The sequence below is a fragment of the Equus przewalskii genome, chromosome X (genome assembly GCF_037783145.1).
Source record: "Equus przewalskii isolate Varuska chromosome X, EquPr2, whole genome shotgun sequence".
Lineage (NCBI taxonomy): Eukaryota > Metazoa > Chordata > Mammalia > Perissodactyla > Equidae > Equus > Equus przewalskii.
Window position 1 is genome coordinate 62,233,829 of NC_091863.1, and position 24,186 is coordinate 62,258,014.

The 24,186-nt window shown below is 34.3% G+C and overlaps 1 protein-coding gene across 2 annotated transcripts in view; it reads right to left on the reverse strand.

Annotated features, from left to right (window-relative positions):
* The window catches only part of BRWD3 (bromodomain and WD repeat domain containing 3), a 118,138-nt gene that overhangs the window by 65,025 nt on the left and 28,927 nt on the right, over nt 1-24,186 (reverse strand). For both annotated transcript variants that reach the window (XM_070606232.1, XM_070606233.1), the window contains exons 7-8: nt 2,667-2,827; nt 1,116-1,337 (exon numbers count right to left, since the gene is read on the reverse strand). In XM_070606232.1, the coding sequence (XP_070462333.1) occupies nt 1,116-1,337; nt 2,667-2,827 (383 nt within the window). The remainder of the gene's footprint in view (nt 1-1,115; nt 1,338-2,666; nt 2,828-24,186) is intronic.

Below are 24,186 nucleotides of genomic sequence, written 5' to 3' on the forward strand. Positions count from 1 at the left end.
TGATGAGAGCACCAAGGGAAATAATGTGATAGAAAAGAGGTCCATGGATCTCTAGGGTACTCCCACATGTAAATGAAATGAGGTAGAAATTAGCAAATGAAACTACAAAGGAGCCAAACAGTATCATAAACATTTCTGAGTATAAACAAAAGGTCATATTTTTTTTTTATGTTGTATGAGAGTATCTCCAAATTCCAGAAATAATCTGCCAGATAGGATAGTGGGAACACAAGTAACTCCAAACAAAATTCATAAAATGATTTCAACTGATCAAAAATTTGACATGAAATTTTTCAAATCCAATAGGCACTGAACCCAACTTTTGCTAGCACCTCATAAACAGGAGATATGTTATTTAAATAACACAAAAAATTGACTGGCATACTTATTAGCAACTGAAGAACAAGGAAAAGCAAATGGGAGTGATTATCTCATCCACTAAAGTGGGCGCCTTGATCAACATGTAAAAGACAGTTTCAGAAGGGTTCCTCTGTTTTGTTCTCAACACAAAGAAACAGAACAAAAGTTCTGCTTAGTTTTATTAAGTTCTTTTGGGGGTATCCAGGACTTTCACTACCAACATCTGGTAAAAACACTATATGGGTAAGTATTTAAAAGAAGTCAACGTATTGTATGTCAAACATCAAGTTGAAACAGGAAATTACTGAAACTAAGAATAAAAATTTCCCTAAACTACACACATACACACAAAAAATCTGACTGACAAACACCCTACATTAAATATTAACACAAACTATGTCAACATTCAAGTTTAGAACCTGTTTATATCCTGACTAACAGGTATCAGTTTTGCTCCTTAAGGCATTTACAAGTCTTCTCCCTTCTTCACAAATATGAGTGAGATGCATAAGATGTCTCACACCCTATTTGAAAAACCTTTTCAATGATCTTTTTACTTATTTCTAAAGAGAACAGATTTATATGAAAAAGGAACTTTAAAAAATACCTGTCTGCAGGGTAGGAACTAAGCCCTTAAGAGATCAACATCTTTCTGTTGCTATTCTTTATATTATCCACATAATGTTAACAAAAATCAAGAGAATTCTCATCCTTATTACCTATGTTAGAAGTGTCTTTTCATTTTTTTTTTTTACCTGTATGGAAGTAATAGAAGCTGAATGTCCTTGAAGGACTGCAACTGGTGCACAAGTTCGAAGACACCACACCCTTACAACCTTATCACAGCTGCCTGCGGCAATGAGAGTGTTTTCATAGTTAACAGCCATGTCAGAAATTTCAGCAGAGTGCCCTCGAAGAGTAGCAAGGAGGCGTCCATCATCTGTTGCCCAAATTTTCACTAAACAGTCATCTGAACCCTAGAATAACACAAAAGGACAGAAGATTTACAACACAGCAGAAATTCGTAACCCCTCCCCAAAAAAAGACAAAAGACAAAGGGAGGATTTTATTGTTACTTCTAAGCATTTACTTTTAGTGACTTCTCTCCATATAATATGGATCTAGCAGGAAATATAAACGATGTCAAAATGAAAGCACTGACAAAGCATTGTCCAAATTGATAATGGCATTTGTGAAGAATTCCTCAAAACTACTACCAATCCTGATAACTCAAAATATTTTTAAGTCACTTTTAAGTGATTTGGCATCAAGTATCTCTGCCATTATTTCTTTCCTTAGGCCTTACAGCCTTTTTTCTTAATTGCTTGAATATTTTTTCTACAAGTACTTAAAATTTTAACCTAAAGTCTATATGTATTTCTCAGTAAATATGAGGCTTTGTTAATAATCTCTGATGGAAACATTGTTAAACTCCCTAATGAGAATTTCAAAAAAGATTTAAAAATAGTAAAGAGCAATTCTACTCTAATGTGGTAGATAAGTTATTTAATAATTATCTGTTTATAAAAAGACGGCAATCATCATCCTCATCATGATCATCAACATGCAAATACTTAGATGATGTATTTAGAGTCATGAAAATGTCAACTGAAGAATCTATAATGAAGGCCAAGGAGTTTAACTTCTCAAAATACAAACCACTTCCTTTGTTGTAGTATACAAATTTAAAAAGAAAATTATGCCCTTACCTACACTTCTATGTTAACTTAGTACTGAAGCAATGAGAATAAGCTTTTTCTTGGAAATGGTAGTGTGCTACAATTTTGTACTAAAAAGCACACAACATGATCTGGTTAATAAAAACCTAATTTTAAAAAACAGTACTAAAATCAAAGAAAGATATACACAATTACTGTAATCTTCATTACTAACTGTGTAGTTCAACTATTCAACCATAAGGATGATGTAATCATTAATTATGCCGAACTGGCACCAATTCCACTAAGTGACAAATGGAAAATGCATTTTAATAAATGATTGCTAAAATGGAATGAAATGAAATTGAGTAGGTAAATTTTTTTCACATAAATTAACCATCACTAGAGTATAAGGCCTTCTGAAGATTTAATTTTTTTAATTAGATTTCCCAAAACATAGAGGATATTATAGTCCACCCTTTTACTTATATAGAATGAGAAAAGATTTTCAATTTCCACTAATCTTTTCTTGTATTCATGTACCTGAAAAGGATGAACTGCTTACAGAGCATAATTGAATGCCATGAAATCTAACTTCAATTGTTGTAAATCTTTAATATGCTACAGTATCATAAATTTTAAACTCACTGTAAAAATTCTTCTCCCACTTCGATCAAATGCTACACAGTAGACAGATGACAAGTGCCCCAGAATTCTCTTATGCATCTTAATGTGCTGGTAAGCAGATGAAGGGAAAATATGGCTGAAGCGACTACATCCGGTTAATTGCCTGGCAGAGGTGATACTCACTGGAAAACATAAAATAGGAGATTCACTGCTTAAAACCTAAAGCAAAATCTACTTCATGAATAAAAAATGAATATTAAGATGAGACAAAACAGGGTACACACACCACAGCAATTCTATCCTGTGAGAAGTCTAAATTCTATTAGACATTTCATGATTTTATGAACTCAAATCCACTACTGCAAAGCACTAAGAATACTATTCTTTAAATCCCACAAGTCTGATTTTCTGTTTGCCTTACTATGGTTTCTCAAGTTCATTCCCGTTTTGCCTTTCTTGGTAGACTATAGTCAGACACTGTCACTTTAAATATATAGGTAAATCTTACTAGAACATGAAGAAATTTTAAAATAAAGACTATATTTAGTTAAGTATAATACATCTTAAAAATTATATAGGGAAGTTTATGTACTCCTGTCTTACCTCCTCACACCCATCCACCCCATGTACAGCTGTCCCTAAAAATTCAAGAGTAATACAATAGATTTACACAGTGAAAAGAGAAAGGAAGCTATTATACCACATAGGTTTTCAGTAACATACAATCCTTTCTAGGCTTGTCTGTAGGTTCTCCCCTTTTTGGTTTCTGAAACTGGAGGTTCCTCCTCTGGTTACCAATGAACTTCTGAGGCTTCATCTCCTATGAGGTCATCTTAGATCCCATCTCCTTTCTTTTGTTTGTTTTGCCCTGTTCTTAATTTTCTTAAAAAGTAGCCAGAATAAATAAGTCTACAATTCTCCTACAAATATCATCTGGATTCTGCTCACTTCCCTAAAATGGAGATCTTGATCCCCATGTAAGAATTTACAAGCACTCACTTGCTCTGTGAAATTCCTTGAGCCTTCCCTTATACACTGAAAATATTTAACATCCCACACATTATATTTTAATCAAAATATAGGGTCCTTTTAAGTTCAAAGTCACCTTGAGGTAAGGGGACAATTTACCCTAGTGCATAAATAATATAGTACAAATGATAATAGCTTTATGTTGAAGCAAGGCAAAATTAAGGCAGGAACTGAGCTGTAGCTAGATTAGCACAATTAGAGCCATGCCACAATCAAAAGTACGAAACCTTTCAATGTCTCAATCTTAAGAGCAATGAAGTCTTTTTTTTTTTTCCTGGCAAATGTAGATCCACTGGCCATTTTAAACTGACAAAATGACAAAAAACGAATGATGAATAGCAAAACCAATGAAACGTTGAATGCAAATCATAAGAACACATTAGAGATCTGAGTATTTATGTAATATCATAAGATGTTGAATAAATAATGGTAGAAAACCCATAAGCATCTGTACCAGGTTAGAGGATTTCTCATTGGTAGCGTCTCCCCATTTCAACCTCTAGAAATTTCCACAACTCTAAGATGGAAAGAGCAGGCACCATAACTTTGAGACTTCAGAATCTTCCTTCTCCAAACATTTCTTACTGCTCTGAGTTCCTTGGGATGATCAACTATTATTTCTGCTCTGCTTTTTTCTATCCACACTTTGCAAATAGATAGAGGAAAAGGTATGTTACTTTAAGGCAAGGTTTCTCAACCTCGGAAATATTGGCACTTTGGGCCTGGTTGTTCTTCATTGTGGGAGACTGTTAGCCTATTGTAGAGTATTTAGCAGCATCCCCAGCTTCTACCCACTAGATTCTAGTATCACTCCAGCACCACCAAGTCCTGACAAGCAACAGTATCTCCAGACATTGCCAAACTCTCCTGGGGGAGAAAACTGCTTCTGTTTGAAAACCACTGCTTGAAGTATAAAGAAAAAAAAACAGTAACATCAACAGGAAGAAAAAAATCAGACAAGCAACTTTAAGAGGAGGAACAGAGATAGAAAGAGAAAGAAGCAGTGAAAGACAGAGAGGAAAAGTAAATCGCTACCAGAAATCCAGTCATTCATCCAACAAATATCTGAGTTACTCAATGAATGAAAGAACACAACTTAAGCATATAAACAAAATATTCTTGACCCAATTAAAAGTTAGTATCTCAGGCCCAAACTTTTTTTTTTTTTTGAGGAAGATTAGCCCTGAGCTAACTACTGCCAGTCCTCCTCTTATGCTGAGGAAGACTGGCCCTGAGCCAACATCGTGCCCATCCTCCTCCACTTTATATGTGGGACGCCTACCACAGCATGGTGTGCCAAGTGGTGCCATGTTCGCACCCGGGATCCGAACCGGTGAACCCGGGACCGCTGAGAAGAGGAATGTGCAAACTTAACCGCTGCACCACCGGGCCGGCCCCTCAGGCCCAAACTTTTTTTTTTTATTAAGATTATGATAGATTACAACCTGGTGAGATTTCAGTTGTACATTATTGTTAGTAATGTTGTGGGCACACCACTTCATCCTTTGTGCCCTCCCCCCACCCCCCCTTTTCCCTGGTAACCACCGATCAGTTCTCCATGTCTATATGTTAACTTCCACCTATAAGTGGGGTCATCTAGAGTTCGTCTTTCTCTGTCTGGCTTATTTCGCTTAACATAATACCCTCAAGGTCCATCCATGCTGATGCGAATGGAACAATTTGGTTCTTTTCTATGGCTGAGTAGTATTCCATTGTGTATATATACCATATCTTCTTTATCCAGTCGTCAGTTTCTGGGCATTTAGGTTGGTTCCATGTCTTGGCTATTGTAAATAATGCTGCAATGACCACAGGGTGCATGGGATTCTTGGGATTGATGATTTCAGGTTCTTAGGATAGATACCCAGTAGTGGGATAGCTGGGTCATAGGGTATTTCTATTTTTAACTTTTTGAGAAATTTCCATGCTGTTTTCCATAGTGGCTGCACTAGTTTGCATTCCCACCAACAGGGTATGAGGGTTCCTTTTTCTCCACAACCTGTCCAACATTTGTCACTTTTGGTTTTGGGTATTTTTGCCCATCTAACGGGTGTAAGGTGATATCTCAGTGTAGTTTTGATTTGCATTTCCCTGATGATTAGCGATGATGAACATCTTTTCACGTGTCTATTGGCCATACTTATATCTTCTTTGGAGAAATGTCTGTTCATGTCCTCTGCCCATTTTTTGATTGGGTTGTTTGTTTTTTGCTGTTAAGCTGTGTGAGTTCTTTGTATATTATGGAGATTAACCCTTTGTCAGATAAGTAGCTTGTAAATATTTTTTCCCAATTAGTGGGCTGTTTTTTTGTTTCAATCCTGTTTTCCCTTGCCTTGAAGAAACTCTTTAGTCTGATGAAGTCCCATTTGTTTATTCTTTCTATTGTTTCCCTCATTTGAGGAGTTATAGTGTCCGAAAAGATTCTTTTGAAACTGATGTCAAAGAGTGTACTGCCTATATTCTCTTCTAGAAGACTTATTGTTTCAGGCCTAATCTTTAGGTCTTTGATCCATTTTGAATTTATTTTTGCGAATGGTGAAAAAGAATGGTCGATTTTCATTCTTTTACATGTGGCTGTCCAGTTTTCCCAGCACCATTTCTTGAAGAGACTTTCTTTTCTCCATTGTAAGGCCCAAACTTTTAAGTCAGGAAAAATTACTGAAAACTTTTTGCATCTCTATAGTGTATACAAATTAGCTTTTACTTTTAAGACTCCTTTACAAAGAAAATTATAGCTAATTGAAAAGAAAAGATGGAAATTATTTGCAACAAATATGACAGTCTTAAAATTTTAAAACACATATAAAACTATCTATAAGAACACCATCAAGATCAAATAGATGAGTGGATAAAGGAAATTAACAGATAAGTCACAATGTAGGAAATACAAATAATAAACTAAGTTACAGAAAATACTCAACTTTCTTGCCAACTATCAAAAGCAATTTAAATGAAAATAAGATAATACTTTATACCTAATAAATTCGAATTTTAAAAACTCTAAAACCTAATGTCAACAATTACTATTTGAAACTGGTATACATCTACATTTCTAGATGTGCCATAAAGTGACATGATCCATTTGAAAAATAATTTTGACAATACAGTTTAAGAGTCATGAAAATATGCACACCCATTGCCCAACCCCTGAGAATCTATCCTAGGGACAAAACTGATTAGCAAAAAGGAGTTACATGTACAAAATGTTTAACGGAGTACGATTTGTAAGAACAAAAGATTATAAATAACCTAAGTCCAAAAACAGGGAAATGGGTAAATTACGGGATATATAATAGACTATTCTGCAGGAATTAATAATTAAAATATGAAAACTACAGCAATGTGGAAAAATTTAGGAACTATAAAGCCAAAAGTATAAAATGTTAACTTGCAAGTATAATATCATTTAAATTAGGTAAAGATACACATTCATATATGGATAAAGACCAAAAAGAAGTGAGAAAAGAAACCAACTGCTTTGTGATAAAAGTATAGGTAAATTTTTAAAACCCTCTTAACAATACAATCTTTATGTTAAACACAAGTTTTCTACTAGGTTCTTCCTAGTCATCACTAACAGTTATTCAAAACTTCTAATATAAGGTATGTTGCATATGGACAGCAGCATCATCAAATATTCCTTCCCTCCCATCTCAGTAATATTTTTTTATTCATCTAGCACCTGAGATGATAACATTTATACATTTTTCTCAGTCATTTGGTGATGTCAATAGGTCTTAGGCTCTATACACTAAGGAGTTCTATCAACACTCTCTTTATCACTTATCTTTATCTATAGAGCACTTCATCAGGAACATTTTCCCCAATTGTTAATGGCTGATAACTAACTATAAAGATACAATTAAAAAGAGTTCATTTTTGACCAACTCTCAAATATTTTACTCAGAAGTGGATCTCATTCTTCTAGCGTGAATAGTATATAGCTCGTTTGGGGGAGGGGGATGCTCAAAGTCATTATTCCTTTTCTCAAGAGTAACAATAAAATAAAGGGACACTCAATTATCATTATGTATCTGAATGTCTCTAACAAATGTACTATTTGCAAAAGTGTATTGTTTCTTCTTCTACTATAAGCATACTTCAAGTTTAGAAATGAGCAATTTAACTTTCATCCTAACAAAGTATAATGAAGAAACAACTACAAATAAGAAAAAACTTACCACAACCCTATGACAATATGTTCACTATAAAGTCATTATTGCATTCTAAAATCTACAGTACTTCAAAGTATGTGATAAGTTTTAGTACATATAATTAATTACCTTGATTAATTACTTAAGTATTTCAAAAACACTACAAAGGGTAAGTAATGTTATCTTAGCCTCTATTTACTAGGTAATTAAGCCCCAAAGAGCCACAAAAGTAAAATGGCAATACAACTCTAAAAACACAGGTTAAAACAGGACAACCAATCAACATAATTTTAGTCAGAAAAAAATGCCTGTTTCTCCATCCACTGTTGTTAAGGATTCGGCAACCTTAGAAAAATAGTATACTGTACATAGTTAATGACACCTGTTCATTTGGGAAGCTGAGATAGTCAGGGTCAGTTTCCAACAATCAACTACAGACCATTTTCTCTTTAGAAGTGATGTGAACATGCCAACTTTGTCTTGAAATATGTTAAGAACTTCCCTTTTGAGAGAAACATCCTTGATGTCATGATACATTTCTTCCTATTTAGCAATGTTGACAAATTCAACTAGTAGATAAATTAGACAAATGTATATATGTAAAAACGTATTTGAATACAAAATATTCTATTCAGAATTAATTACATCTCCTAAATTTTTTCTTTGAAATTTTGTAGGATAAGCTTCTAACTTATTCTCTAAAAAAAGATAAGATGTATGAACTAATTCATCAATAGATCAAAATGCGTAAAGATTCAAGTAAGAACAAGATAGGACTTATTATGTGCATTTACAAATTTATTAAGTAACAGAGATTAATCAACAGCTATCAATGGAATAACTGCTTCCTTTCTTTAATACATATGTTTGTTGACCAGCTACTATGAGCTAAGCACTGTGATAGACACTAAAAATACAGTTTATAAATAAGTCATACAAGATCCTCATCCAAGTGGAATTTCTATTCCACGGGACAAAACTTTCATCATTTACCCGATTTCAGAAATGAGTAAGATACTTTAATGGGAAAAGTGACCTACAGAAATATATACAGCTCTCAAAGTGTGTTTTTCTAATAAGCTCTGCAGGTGATGCTGATACTGTGCCAAGTTTGGGAACCACCAATTCTAGCCCAACCTCCCTACCCCCAAAGTTATCCTTTCTATAACGTATGTGGCAGATGGCCATTCAGCCTCTGTCTAAACACTTCTAGTAAACAGAAGATTATTATTTCTCAAAAATGGCCAATTCACAGGTTGAGCTGGTCTAATTTTGGGGAGAGTCTACCTTTAATTGAGCTCAATCTCTCCGTAACTTTCAGTCATATAGGTTCTGCCCTTGGAAGCTACACTAAAAAAAGTCAAATCTCTTTTGTCACCTGGTAATCCATGAAATATTTACAGATATCTTACAGTTGTGCCTTAAATCTTCTCTCAAAATGTGGGGTCCCCTCTAAATCATAGCCATAATTTACAAACACCTCTCTTTCCTATCATTCCCCCATAGAAAAACACTCTTTCACCATAAACACCACTGTGTTTGCCTTTTCTCTTTTTTTTGAGAAGTCTCTAGTTCATCAATGTCTGAGCCTCTTAAAATAACAAGAGCTGAGCAAAACTTCCAGTGGTCCGATCAGCAGAGTACAGTGGATTATTTCCAACTATACTTCTACAAATGCAATTTAAGACTGCAAAGTCTACATCAGTTTTCAAAAACAGCTTCTTTATACTACTATTGATCAGCTTAAAGAGGAAATAAAGTTAGTTTGGCATTCTTTCTTTGTAAACCTATGTAAGTTCCTGATGATCATCTCTTTCTTCTCTAAGAGTACACAAAACACCTTGTTGAATAAACCTGTCTAAAATTTTGCCTGGGGTTAAAGCTAAGTTCACCAATCTAAACTTTCTAGAATCTTATTCTTTGTTTCCTTTTGTATACTTGTCCACTCTGATTTCACAAAAAATACCCGCCAGTGAAAACTATTTCAGTATATCAGGATTTAATTCACTTGAGCCTCTTTAAGTAGTTAGGTACTCATGTATCTTGGGTTTTCTTTCCTTTAAACATGCTTGCTCTACCCTTTACAGTTAAGAGATCATTCTCTTTGATAGAGAAAACTAAAACAAAATATGGTTATCTCCAGCTCTTATATTTTACCTATGAATTTATACCATCTATTCTTTTCTAAAGTCTACAACTTCTTTCTCCATATGTTAATTTGAACTTTAAAGATGTTTTTAGGGTATTCCTATATGGGTCAAACCATATAAAATTGTGATAGTCAACCATTTTCTACATAAAAAAATAGTAATTTTAAATGGTTCAATATAATAGCTATAATTGCAGTGGTGGGGAATGGTGGGAAATCAAGCATTAGTTTGATCTAGGTATTCTGCTTCTGTACTTCTCCATGAGGAAAGCATCATCCATAATGTCCAGTCTATAGTATAATCTCATATAAATTTATCACTTCTTTTATCTCCGCCCACTGTTTTTCACAGTATAGCTATATTTTGGTATATGGATTTCTAAATATGTTCAACATGCACCGCTACTCCTCATCTTCGAATTAGATCTGTTTTTTTACAACCAATTATAGACACTCATTACAGTTTAAGCACTGATACCATTTCAGGTTTGTTTTCTCTCTCTCTGTTAAATTTTCTAGGTCACTTTGCTGCATTATACTTAGTAATTATAAATATCCTGCCCAACCTTAATGTTTTCTCTTGTGAACTACTGGACACTTCCTCCTTTACGGATCTTTTCCTTATGTTATATCTTCATCATATCATTTTTTTAAAACTAGGTAATTTATGGGGCCAGCCCCGTGGCCGAGTGATTAAGTTCGCACGCTCTGCTTCGGCGGCCCAGGATTTCACTGGTTCGAATCCTGGGCGCGGAGACAGCATCGCTCATTAAGCCACACTGAGGTGGCATCCAACATGCCACAGCTAGAAGGACCCACAACTAAAAATATGCAACTATGTACCGGGGGGCTTTGGGAGAAAAAAGGAAAAGTAAAATCTTTAAAAAAAAAAAAAAACTAGGTAATTTAACCAGTGTCCTTAACAAACAGTAAAATTAACTTATTTCAGTTTAATTTCCTGTGCTTTCTCAATATGAATTTAAGTGTTAATAAACAGTAAAAGGGAGAGAATATAAAGTCACAGTTATCCTATAAGAAGCCTTAAATTTTATCAAGACTATATTAAAGAATTAATTAAAATTGAATAAAATTCATATAAAAGTTCTCCTGAAATTCTTCTTTTTATCTATTAACATTTTAAATGCTATTGAATTGCCTTTAGAAATTAAGAATACTGAATGGACTTTGAAAAAAAGGAAAAGAAAAACGTCATAATTTGAAGTATATGATATTCTAGTGTATGTTGGATATTAATACACCATTTCACATATTCAAATTTTATGTTTCCAAATTACAAGATGTGACACTGTAACCCAAATTAATAAATTTCAGACCAGACTGACTCTTCATGTAGTCTTCATTAATAGCTTTGTCTTTCTCACTCTGTGGCATCCTGAATTTATTACAAGGATGTACTTCTTTTCTTATGCTACTCCTGTCTTCATTATTCTCTCCATTACTGACCCATTCCATCATATTATAGAAGAAAAAAAAAACTACCAATAACCTCTTAAAATCCTAATGTTATAAAAAAGTGCATCTATTTTAGAACATTTGTTGTGTGTGGCACAAGATATACTATTTACCATCCTGACTTAAAAGCTTAGCACTAGACTCCAAAATATGAAATGATGATTTAAAAGAACCAAAAAGATCCACAAGACTCAATAACAAAGGACACTTAGCTTAATAACAATAAATTCAAATCAAGGATTTATTGCAGGGTTATTGCACTAAGAAAATTTTATTAGTACATCAGGTTATTACTACAATAGTTAAAGACTACAGTCTGTTCTCCTAAATTCAGTCAATCACATCAAAACACCTAGGTCAGTAACCAAGAAGAAACACAGGATCATTGCAAATACATAACTTCTCTGAAAAACACCTCAAAGCACATTCCCTTCTATTATCTTTATACATGAAAGATAGAACATTATTAGACCAAAAGAAGATCAGAAAGCCTATGCTGAAACATACTGAAACAATTATATAACACGTAGAAAGGACAGAAATTGTAAAGTAGTAAATAATTTAAAAATTGAGGAAAGTAGAAAACTGGTAATAAAGTATAAAATATTTGTTATTTAATACTAAATTTAAGGTTTGATATTTTATATACTAAATAAAGAAAATTTTGAATTAGACCTCTAAAGTAAATTAAGAGTGCTAGTTTATTAGGAAACCTATTTAAAAATGTGGTTCCATTTTAGAATTAACATGAGTATTTCTTACAGAATCTCATACTCCACATGATTTCTTGCTAAGATACAAGTATCAATAGCAGAATCCCAATTTAAAGTGCATTAGGGGAATGATGTCAGCATCATGGCAGATGAATGGTTCCTATTTTCTCTCCCCTTTGATTAACAACTAATTGGACATTCATAGCTGAACAAAAGTGTCTCTGTACATTATGCCAGGACACCTGTGAGGTTTCTACCCAACTGTACATCGAAAAGTAGGCAGACAGGACCTAAGCGAAAGTTGTGGATCCAAAGAAAGCATAAAATTCTCGAGAAATTCTAGAGCTAAAGAATTCAATGAATAACAATAAGAATGCAATAAAGAGCATTGGTAACAGGGCAGATCAGACAGAAGAAAGAATAAATGACTTGGAAGATAGGAATATAGAAATAATTCAATTAGAAAAGAAGAGAGAACTAAAAATTTAAAAGTGAAGAAACCTTACAACAGTTATCAGATTTACTCAGAAAGGCAAATATAAGAATAATTGGTGTACCAGGAGACGAAAGAGAAAGGGGACAGAATTTATTTAAAGCAATAATAGCTGAGAACATCCCAAGCCTGTGAAAAGACTTAGATATGTAAGTCCATGAAGCTGATAAAACATCTTATTATCTCAATGCCAAAAGACCTTCTACAAGACACATTATAATAAAAATTTCAAAATCAGTGATAAAGGGGGGCCGGCCCAGCAGCGAAGTGGTTAAGTTCGTGCAATCCACTTCAAAGGCCCAGGTTTCACAGGTTCGGATCCTGAGTGCGGACCTAGCACCACTCGTCAAGCCATGCTGTGGCAGTGTCCCACATACTAAATAGAGGAAGATTGGCAACAGATGTTAGCTCAGAGCCAATCTTCCTCACACATAAAAAAATAGAATAAATGATAAAAAATATTAAAAGCAGCAAGGGAAAAAAATGAAAGAAACCTACAAAGGAATCCCCATTAGGCTATCAGTGGATTTCTCAGTAGAAACTCTACAGGCCAGAAGAGTGTGGAATGACAAATTCAAAGTTGAAAAATAAAAATTGCCAGCCAAGAATACTTTATCTGGCAAAGTTTCCTTGAAGTATGGAGAAACAAAGGTTTTCCCGGGAAAAATAAAAACTAAGGGAGTTCACCACTAGAACTCTGCCTTCAAAGAAATACTGAAAAGAATTATTCAAGTTGAAATGAAAAGACATTAATAAGTGGCATAAAAATATTAGAATGATTTGGAATGGTGCATTAATCACTTAACTACAATAGAAAGGTTAAAGAAAAAGACTACTAAAAATAACTATAGCTATTATAATTTGTTAAGAAATACACAGCTTGAAAAGAGGTAAATTGTTACATCAAAAATATAAAAGTAGAGGGGCTGGCCCCGTGGCCGAGTGGTTAAGTTCGCGCACTCCGCAGCAGGCGGCCCAGTGTTTCGTTGGTTCGAATCCTGGGCGCAGACATGGCACTGCTCATTGGACCACGCTGAGGCAGCGTCCCACATGCCACAACTAGAAGAACCCACAACGAAGAATACACAACTATGTACCGGGGGGCTTTGGGGAGAAAAAGGAAAAAATAAAATCTTAAAAAAAAATATATATATAAAAGTAGAGGAGAAAAGGGGTGGAAAATTTACAGGTGAACAAATATAAGTTGCTATCAGCATAAAATGGACTGTTTTATTTAAGATATGTTTGATGTAAGCCTCATGATAACCACAAGCAAAATCTAAAACAGATTCATGAAACTAAAAATAGGAGAGACCGAGGACATACACCACCATGAAAAACCAACAGTTAACAAAGGCAGGCAGAAACAGAGGGAAAAAGAAATGATGGAGACACAAAACAACCACAAGGCAAACAATAAGATGGCTGTACTTAGGCATTACATATCAATAATCACTCTAAATGTAAAAGGATTGAATTCAATCAAAAGGCACAGAGTGGCTGGATGGATAAAAAAGCAAGTGGATAAAAAAGCAAGACTAAACTACATGCCTACAGAAGACCCAATTCAGCTCTAAAGACACATAAGCTCAAAGTGAAGGGATGGAAGAAGAAATTCCAGGCAAGCAGAAACCAAAAGGAAACAGGTACAGCCATACTTATACCAGACAAAATAGACTTTAAGCAAAAAACAGTAACAAGAGACAAAGAAGGTCATTATATAATAATAAAAGGGTCAATACACTAAGAAGATGCAACAATCATAAATACATATGAACCCAAGATGAGAGCACCTAATATATTAAGCAAATACTAACAAATCTGAAGGGAGAAACAGACAATACAATGCTAGGGGACTCCAATACCCCACTGTCAACAATGGATAGATCATCCAGATAGAAAATCAATGAAGAAATGTTAGAATTGAACCATACTTTAGACCAAACAGACAAACCACACACACACACACACACACACACATATCTCATTTCATCCAACAGCAGCAGAAAATACATTCTTCTCAAGTGCCCACAGAGCATTCTTCAGGATAGATTATGTGATAGGACACAAGGAAATTCTTAGCAGATTTAAGAAAACTGAAACCACACCAACCATCTTTTCTCACCACAATGGTATGAAAGTACAAAGTAATAACAAATGGAAAGCTGAAAACTCTACAAGTATGTGGAAACTAAATAACACACTTCTGAACAACCAATGTGTCAAAGAAGAAATCAAAAGGAAATATAAGTATATCTCAAAACAAATTAAAATGGAAGCACAACATACCAAAATCTATGGATGCTGTAAAACTAGTTCTGAGAGGAAAGTTTATGACAATAAATGCATATATTAAGAAATTAGATGATCTCAAATAGACAACATAACTTCACCCATCAAGGAACTACAAAACAAAGAACAAATTAAGCCCCAAGTTAGAAGGAAGGAGATAATAAAGATCAGAGCAGAAATAAATGAAACAGATGACCAGAAAAACAATAGAAAGGATCATCAAAACTAAGAGTTGGTTCTTCAAAAAGATAAAAAAACTGACAATTTATGTAGGCTAAGAAAAAAAAATGAGAAGAGTCAAATAAAATTAGAAATGAAAGAGGAGAAATTAAAACTGATACTACAGAAATACATGGTACCATAAGAGACTAGCAGCAACAATTACACGCCAATAAATTAGATAACCTAGAAGAAATGGATACATTTCTACAAACACATAACCTACCAAGACGGAATCAGAAACCAACACAAAATCTGAACAGACCAATATTAAGTAAAGAGACTGAACTGGTAATCAAAAACATCCCAATGCAGAAAATCCCAGGACTTCACAGCCTTCACAGGGAAATTCTACCAAAAATTTAAAGAAGAATTAAGGGCAATCCTTCTCAAACTCTTTCAAAAAATTGAAGAGGAGGGGACACTTCCAAATTCGTTCTATAAGACCAGCATCACTCTGATACCAAAGCGAGAGGAGGTCACTACAAGGAAAGAAAACTACAAACCAATATCCTTGATAAATATAGACACAAAAATTTTCAACAAAATATTAGCAAACCAAATTCAAGAACACATTAAAAGGATTATATACCATGAGCAAGCACAATTTATTCCTGGGATGCAAAGATGGTTCAACATACACAAATCAATAAATGTAATATATCACATTAATAGAATAAAAGAAAAAAATCACATCATCTCAATAGATGCTGAAAAAGCATTTGACACAATACAACATCCTTTCACGATAAAAACCTTCAACAGGTTAGGTATAGAAAGAACACACCTCAACATAACAAAGGTCATATACAACAAACCCACATCTAACATTGTACTCAATGGTGAACAATTGACAGCTTTTCCTCTAAGATCCAAAATAAGACAAGGATAAACCATGAGAAAAACAAAAAGACAACCCACCAATTGGGAGAAAATATTTGCAAATCATATATCTGACAAGGGTTAATTTCCAAAATATATAAAGAACACATACAACTCCACAACAAAAAAACAAACAACCTAATCAAAAAATGGGCAGAGGATATACACAGACATTTTTCCAAAGAAGACATACAGATGGCCAACAGGGACATGAAAAGACGTCAACACCACTAATTATTAGGGAAATGCAAATCAAAACTACAATGAGATTTCACCTCACTCCCGTCAGAATAGTAATAATTAACAAAACAAGAAACAGCAAATATTGCAGAGGATGTGGAGAAAAGTCAACCCTCATACACTGCTGGTAGGAATGCAAACTGGTGCAGCCCCTATGGAAAAGAGTATGGAGATTTCTCAAAAAATTAAAAATAGAAATATCATAAGACCCAGCCATCCCACTACTGGGGATTTATCCAAAGAATATGAAATCAACAATTCAAAGAGATTTATGCATCTCTATGTTCATCACCACATTATTCACAGTAACCAAGACGTTGAAGCAACCCAAGTGCCTATCAATGGATGAATTGATAAAGAAAATGTGGTACATATATACAATGGAATACTACTCAGCCATAAAAAGAACAAAATTGTACCATTTGCAACAACATGGTTGGATCTTGAGGGTATTACGCTAAGTGAAACAAGCCAAACAGAGAAAGAGAATTATCATATCATTTCGCCCGTATGTGGAAGATAAACAAACACATGGATAAGGAGAACAGATTAGTGGTTACCAGAAAGGAAGAGGGTGAGGGGAGGGTGAAAGGAGTAAAAGGACACATGTATGGTGACAGATAAAAACTAGACTATTGGTGGTGAACATAATGCAGTCTATACAGAAACTGATAAATACACCTGGATGTATACCTGAATGTACACCTGAAATTTACACAACGTTATGAGGCAATATGACCTCAATAAAATAATTTTTAAAAATTAAAAAAAAATAAGACAAGGATGCCCACTCTCACCACTCTTATTCAGTATAATACTAAAGTCCTAGCAATTAGATAAGACAAAAAAATAAAAGGCATCCAAATTGAAAAGGAAGAAATATAATTGTTATTTGCAGATGATACGATTTTGTATATAGAAAATCCCAAAGACTAAAGCAAAAAACTGTTGGAACTAATCAACACATTCAGTAAAGTTATAAGATATAAAATTAATATACAGCTATCAGTTGCACATCTACATACTAACGATGCAACATCTGAAAACAAAACTAACCCATTCATGATAGTATCAAAGGCAATAAAATACTTAGGAATAAATTTAACCAAGGAAGAGAAAGATCTGTACAATGAAAACTACAAGATTTTGTTGAAAGAAATCAAGTAAGACAAATGGAAAGACGTTCCGTGTTTATGGATCAGAAGAATGAATATTGTTAAAACGTCCATACTACCCAAAGCCATCTATAGATTCAATAGAATTCCTATCAAAATTCCAATGGCATAATTCACAGAAATAGGAAAAAAACGCTAAAATGTATATGGAACCACAAAAGACCCCAAATAGCCAAAGCAATCCTAAGAAAGAACAAAACCAGAGGTATCACAATTTACAATTTCAAACTATACCGCTATATTAATGAAAACAGTATGGAACTGGCATAAAAATAGATATATAGACCAATGGAACAAAGCAGAGAGCCCAGAATGAAACCTTACGTATACAGTAAACTAATATTCAACAAAGAAACCAGAAACACCCAATGGGGAAAAGAAAGTCTCTTCAACAAGTGGTGCCGAGAAAACCGGATAAACAGATGCTGAACAATGAAACTGGACCCCTATCTTATCTTACATCACTCACAAAAATTAATTCAAAATGAATCAAAGGCTTAAACATAAGACCTGATACCATAAAACTCCTAGGAGAAAAGGGAGGGGAGACGCTCCTTCACACTGGTCTTGGCAATGATTTTTCAAATATGACACCAAAAGCACAAAGAATCAAAGCAAAGATAAACAAGTGGGACTACATCAAACTTAAAAGCTTAAGTAAAAGAAACAATCAACAAAATGAAAAGGCAACCTACAAAATGGGAGAAAACTTTTGTACACAATGTATCAGACAAAGAGCTAAAATCCAAAATATATAAAGAACTCATAAAACTCAATAACAAAAAAAACAAATAATCTGATTAAAAAAATGGGCAGAGGAACTAAATAGACATTTTTCCAATGAAAACATCCAATTGCCCAGCAAGTACATGAAAACATGCTCAACATCAATAATCATCATGGAAACACAAATAAAGACCACAATGAGGTATCACCTCACATCTGTTAGAATGGCTATCATCAAGAAGACAAGACATAAGTGCTTGTAAGGATGTGGAGAAAAGGGAACCCTTGTTCACTGTTGGTAGAAATGTAAGTTGGTTCAGCCACTACAGAAAACAATACAGAGGTTCCTCAATAAATTAAAAATAGAACTACCATATGATCTAGCAACTCCACTTCTGGGCATATACTCAAAGGATAGGAAAACAGGATGTTGAAGAGATATATGCACTCCCATATTTATGGCAGTATTATTCACAATAGCCATGATGTGGAAAATACCTAAGTGTCCATGAACGGATGAATGGATAAAGAAGATGTGGTGTGTATATATATATATATATATATATATATACACATACATATATACACACACACAATGGAATATCATTCAGCTATGACAAAGAACGGCATCCTTCCTTTTGTGACAACATGAATGGACTTGAGCACATTATGCTAAGTGAGATAAGTCAGACAGAAAAAGACAAGTATGTATGATATCATTTATATGTAGAATCTAAAACAGCCAAACTTGTACAGAATAAAACGGTGGCTACCAGGGGCTGGGAGGTGGGGGCACAGGACCAATCTTGTTTAAGGGTACAAACTTGAAACAAGTAGTAAATAAGTTCTAGGGATCCAATGTACAGTATAGTGAATACAGACAATTTTGTATTATACTCATCAAATTTTCTAAGGGACTAGAACTTAATTATTCCAACTGTTAAAAAAATGATAATTATATAATGTGATAGAGGTGCTAATTATTGCTACAATGGCAATCACATTACAATATATAATTGTATCAAATTAACATGCTGTACACCTCAAATTTACAGTTATATGTCATACATGTATTTCAATTAAAAAGGCCTTTTTTGTAGAAAGCATAGGTTCAAATAAGCATTCAATTCAATCATATTAAGAAACATTTGCCCACAGGTGCAATTAGAAATTTAACATTTCTACTCATTTTCTCTATCTTGATGAAATTTTCATTGTGATTTACCTTTACATTTAGTCCTCTTTAATTCTAGACATAGGAAATGTAGGACACAGGAAAAACACCTGCTTTTGACAATAGGAAAATGCAGACTTACCATCTACAACAACATGGATGAACCTGGTGGACACTATGTTAAGTGAAGTAAGTCATACAGAGAAAAACTATCACCACATGATCTTACTTATGTGCATAATATTTAAAAAGAAGTTCAATTCACAGTAACAATAAGTAGGATGGTGGTTACTAGAGGCTAGGGGATTGGGGAGAAGGGGAGATACTAAACAAAGGGTAAAAATATTTGGTTATAAAATGAAAAAATTCTGGAAACCAAATACATTGCAATGTAACTACAGTTAATGTACTGTATACTTGAAATTTGCTAAGAGAGTAGATCTCAAGTGCTCTCATCACACACAAACAAAAATGTTAACTATGGTAGGTGAGGGACGTGTTAATTTTTTTTATTGTGGTAATCACTTCACAGCATAGCCATATATCAAAACATCATGTTGTACACCTTAAAATATACAATTTTGTCAAAAATAAACAAAAAGAAAAAACTGCAAGTCAACACTAGTGAAGATTCTGAAAGGCGAATCACCATTTCTGAGGTCCTAGGAAGTAGTCTATAGGTAACTGTGTTTTGCCTTTCTCTCATTGAACTAGTGTCTATTACAGAATTGTGCTAGAGCTTGAAGGGACTTTAAAGATTAATTTTTAGTCCAACCACTCATTTTACATACAAAAAAACTAGGATCCAGGTTGGTGAAGCAAGTTTTCCAAAGTCATACAGGTAATAACTGACAGAGAAGGAAGGTGCCTGAATTTGGGTCCAATGTTCTTTTTCTTAATCCACAGCTGCCTCCTAGTTACTGCTTTACGTTCAAATATATCAGCAACGTTTACCTCTCACCAAATAAAAGATATTGATGGGTCTAAAGCAGTAAACTTGCACCCGTTTTTCTGGGTACCAAGTTGCTATTCAATACAAAAAGGTGAACCATGGGACATATGATTGGGCTGGGGCGGGGGCCGTGGAAGCAAAGGACATAATACATAGTAATCCTGTGGGAAAATCAATAAGCCAGGCAAGTAGCTCAATAGGTGCTGGCAGAGTTGGCTCTGACTTTAGCAAATCCCCCTATTTTGGCAGCATGATGTAGTAAAAAAGCAACATAGTATTGAGAAAAGAACAAGTGGCATAGCTTCTTTCTTATCTATAAAATCTATAAAATAGGCATAACACCACCTATCTTGCTAATTAAGTGAGGTGAATTTTGTGGAATATCTAGCACAGTAGGCTTAGTTCCTGTGAAGCTTGGTTCCTTCTTCCTCTTCCCTCTCCTTTCCTCTCTGGGATCTATGCTCTCACATTCCAAAATGAGTGGGGTAGAGGGAAGGGGAAAAAGCTTGGTATTTAGATTAGTGACTCTAATGGATAGTGATCTCTATGCTAAAGAAAATGACAAAACACATACAAAAATATTACCCATACTTTGCTGACGAAACTGGACCAAAAAAAAAATCCCGTCTTGTATAATAAAACTTAACATTTATTTAACGCTTTCTATGTGCCAGGCACTGTACTAAGCACTTTAAATGTTTAACTTATTTAACCATATGAAGTGAGTACTATTAATATCCTCTTCTTAAAGATATGCAAATGGAGGCATAGAGAAGTAATTTCTCCCAGATCACAAGCTAGTAAGCCACAGAGGCAGGATTCAAATCCAGGGAATCTGGCTACAGAGGCTGATCTCTTAAACAGTATTCTAAAACACCTTTCTTGAAAATTTTAAGAGACAAAAATTTTTAAAAATTATCATTTGCCCCAATAGGTAAAATTACAGTCCGATGACTATGACATGTTTCACTCCAAACCTTAAAATTCTAGCCCAAACAAACCCAGAACATAATTAACATCCAATTCCAAAAGTGTCGTATAAGAAAAGCAGGATGAAATATGTTTAAAAAGACATTGAAAACTCCTAGAAATAATAGGTGAGCTCAGCAAGGTTGCAGGAAATAAGATCAACACACACAAATCAGTTGCATTTCTATACACTAACAATGACCATGCAGAAACCAAAATTAAAAACACAACACCATTTATAATCACAACTAAATACTTGGATATACACTTGACAAAACATGTACAATTCTGTATGCTATAATTACAAAATCTTGATAAAAGAAGTCAAAGAAGACCTCAATAAATGGAGAGAGATACTATATTCACGGATTGAAAGGCCAAACGTAGTGAACATGTCAATTCTCCCAAACTGATTTACAGGCTTAATGCAATTCCTTTCAAACGGCTTTTGCAGACATTGACAAGATTACTCTAAAATTTATATGTAAAGGCAATGACCCTAGAATATTGAAAACAATCTTGACAAAAAATAAAGTGGGAGGGATTACTCCTTCCCGTGTCAATGCTTACTGTATAAATACCTTGGAGATATTGCGGGTTTGGTTCCAGACCACAGCAATAAAGCAAGTGTTGTAATAGTCACATGAATTTTTTGGCTTCCCAGTGCACATAAAAGTTATGTTTACACTATATTGTAGCCTATTAAATGTACAATATGTCTAAATAAAGTACATACCTTAATTAAAAAATATTGATAAAATATGCTAACCATCATCTGAACCTTTAGGGAGTTGTCATCTTTTAACCACCCCCAACACCTTTGCTTATGCTATTCCTTTAACCTTACACTTACCTCTGCCATTTCAGGTTGGTAATATCCTTCCTATCCTTAGAGGCACAGCCTAAAATCACCTCCTTTTTCATGAAATCTTTCTCAATCACTTTAGCTAAAAGTGAACTCTCCAGCCTCCCTTCTGAACCTTACCATGGTCCTTGTATTAGTTATCTGTACATATCTCTGATCTGTAAGCACTTTTATGATAGAAATTAATGTCTAATGCATCATGCACTGACCTAGCTCAGTACCCTGGAAGTAAAAGACAATCAAGTATTTGTTTAATTAATCTGGTCCAATCTTTCCCAAAATATCCAACTGTAATTCCTTTTCCTCCGGGGCATAAATTTTCCCCTTGAAATCAAACAAGGCTTCTTTTTTTTATTTTTTTGAGGTAACATTGATTTATAACATTATATAAATTCCAGGTGTACATCATATTTTGATTTCTGTATAGTCTACATCATGTTCACCACCAAAAGTCTAGCTGCCATCATCACTGTACAAATGTACGCCTTTACCCCTTTTACCCAATCCTCACCTCCCTTCCCCTCTAGTACCAATCTGTTCTCCATATCTATTTCTTTGTTTATCTTCCACATATGTATTAAATCATATAGTATTTGTCTTTCTCCATCTGACATTTCACTTAGCATAACAGCCTCAAGGTCCATCTATACTGTTGCAAATGGCAAGACTTCATCTTTTATTATTGCTGATTATATATATATATCACATCTTCTTTATCCACTCATCCATCAGTGGGTACTTAGGTTGTTTGCAAGTCTTGGTTATTGTAAACAATACTGCAATGAACATAAGGGTGCATATATCTTTTTGAATTAAGTGTTTTCATGTTCTCTGGATAAATACCCAAAAGTGAAATAGCTGGATCATAAGCTAGTTCTATTTTCAATTTCTTGAGAAATCTCCACACTGTTTTCCATTGCAGCTGTACCAGTTTACATTGCCACAAGCAGGCTATGAAGATTCCCTTTTCTGTACATCCTCTCCAATACTTGTTATTTCTTGTCTTTTTAATAACAGCCATTCTGATGGTAATGAGGTGATATTTCATTGTGGTTTAAATTTGCATATCCCCAATAATTAGTGATACTGAACATCTTTTCATGTGCCTGCTGCCGTCTGTATATCTTCTTTGGAAAAATGTCTGTTCAGATCCTCTGCTCATTTTCTATTAGGGTTGCTTGGCTGCTTTTGTTGAGTTGTATGAGTTCTTTATATATCTTGGATGTTAACCACTTATCAGATATAAGAATTGCAACTATCTTCTCCCAATTGGTAGGTTGTGTTTTCCTTTTGTTGATGGTTTCCTTAGCCATGAAGAAGCTTTTTCATTTGATGTAGGACCATTTGCTGATTTTTGCTTTTGTTTCCCTTGTCTGAGGAGACATGTTTAAAAAAATACCTCTAAGACTAATGTCAAAGTACGTGCTGCCTTTGTTTTCTTCTAGGAGATTTATGTTGTCAAGTCTTCTACTCAAGTCTTTAATCCATTTTACGTTAATTTTTGTGTATGGTGTAAGATAGCGGGGTCTACTTTCATTATTTTGCATGTGGCTATCCAGTGTTCCCAACACCATTTATTGAAGAGACTTTCCTTTTGTTATTGTATGTTATTGGTTCCTTTGTCAAAAATTAGCTATCTATAAATCTGTAGGTTTATTTCTGGGCTTTCCATTCTGTTTCATTGATCTGTGTGTCTGTTTACCTGCCAGTATCATGGTGTTTTAATTATTATAGCTTTGTAGTATATTGTCAAATGAGGGAGCGTGATACCTCCAGCTTTGTTCTTCTTCTCTCAGGATTGCTTTGGCTATTCAGGGGTCTTCTGTTGTTCCATATAAATTTTAAGAGACTTTATTTCTCTGAAAAATTTCATTGGGATTTTTATAGGGATTGCAGTGAATCTGTAGACTGATTTAGGTAATATGAACATTTTAACTATGTTAATTCTTCCAACCCATGAGCACAGAGTATCTTTCCATTTCATTGCATCTTCTTCGATTTCTTTCCACAATGTCTTACAGTTTTTAGTGTACAGG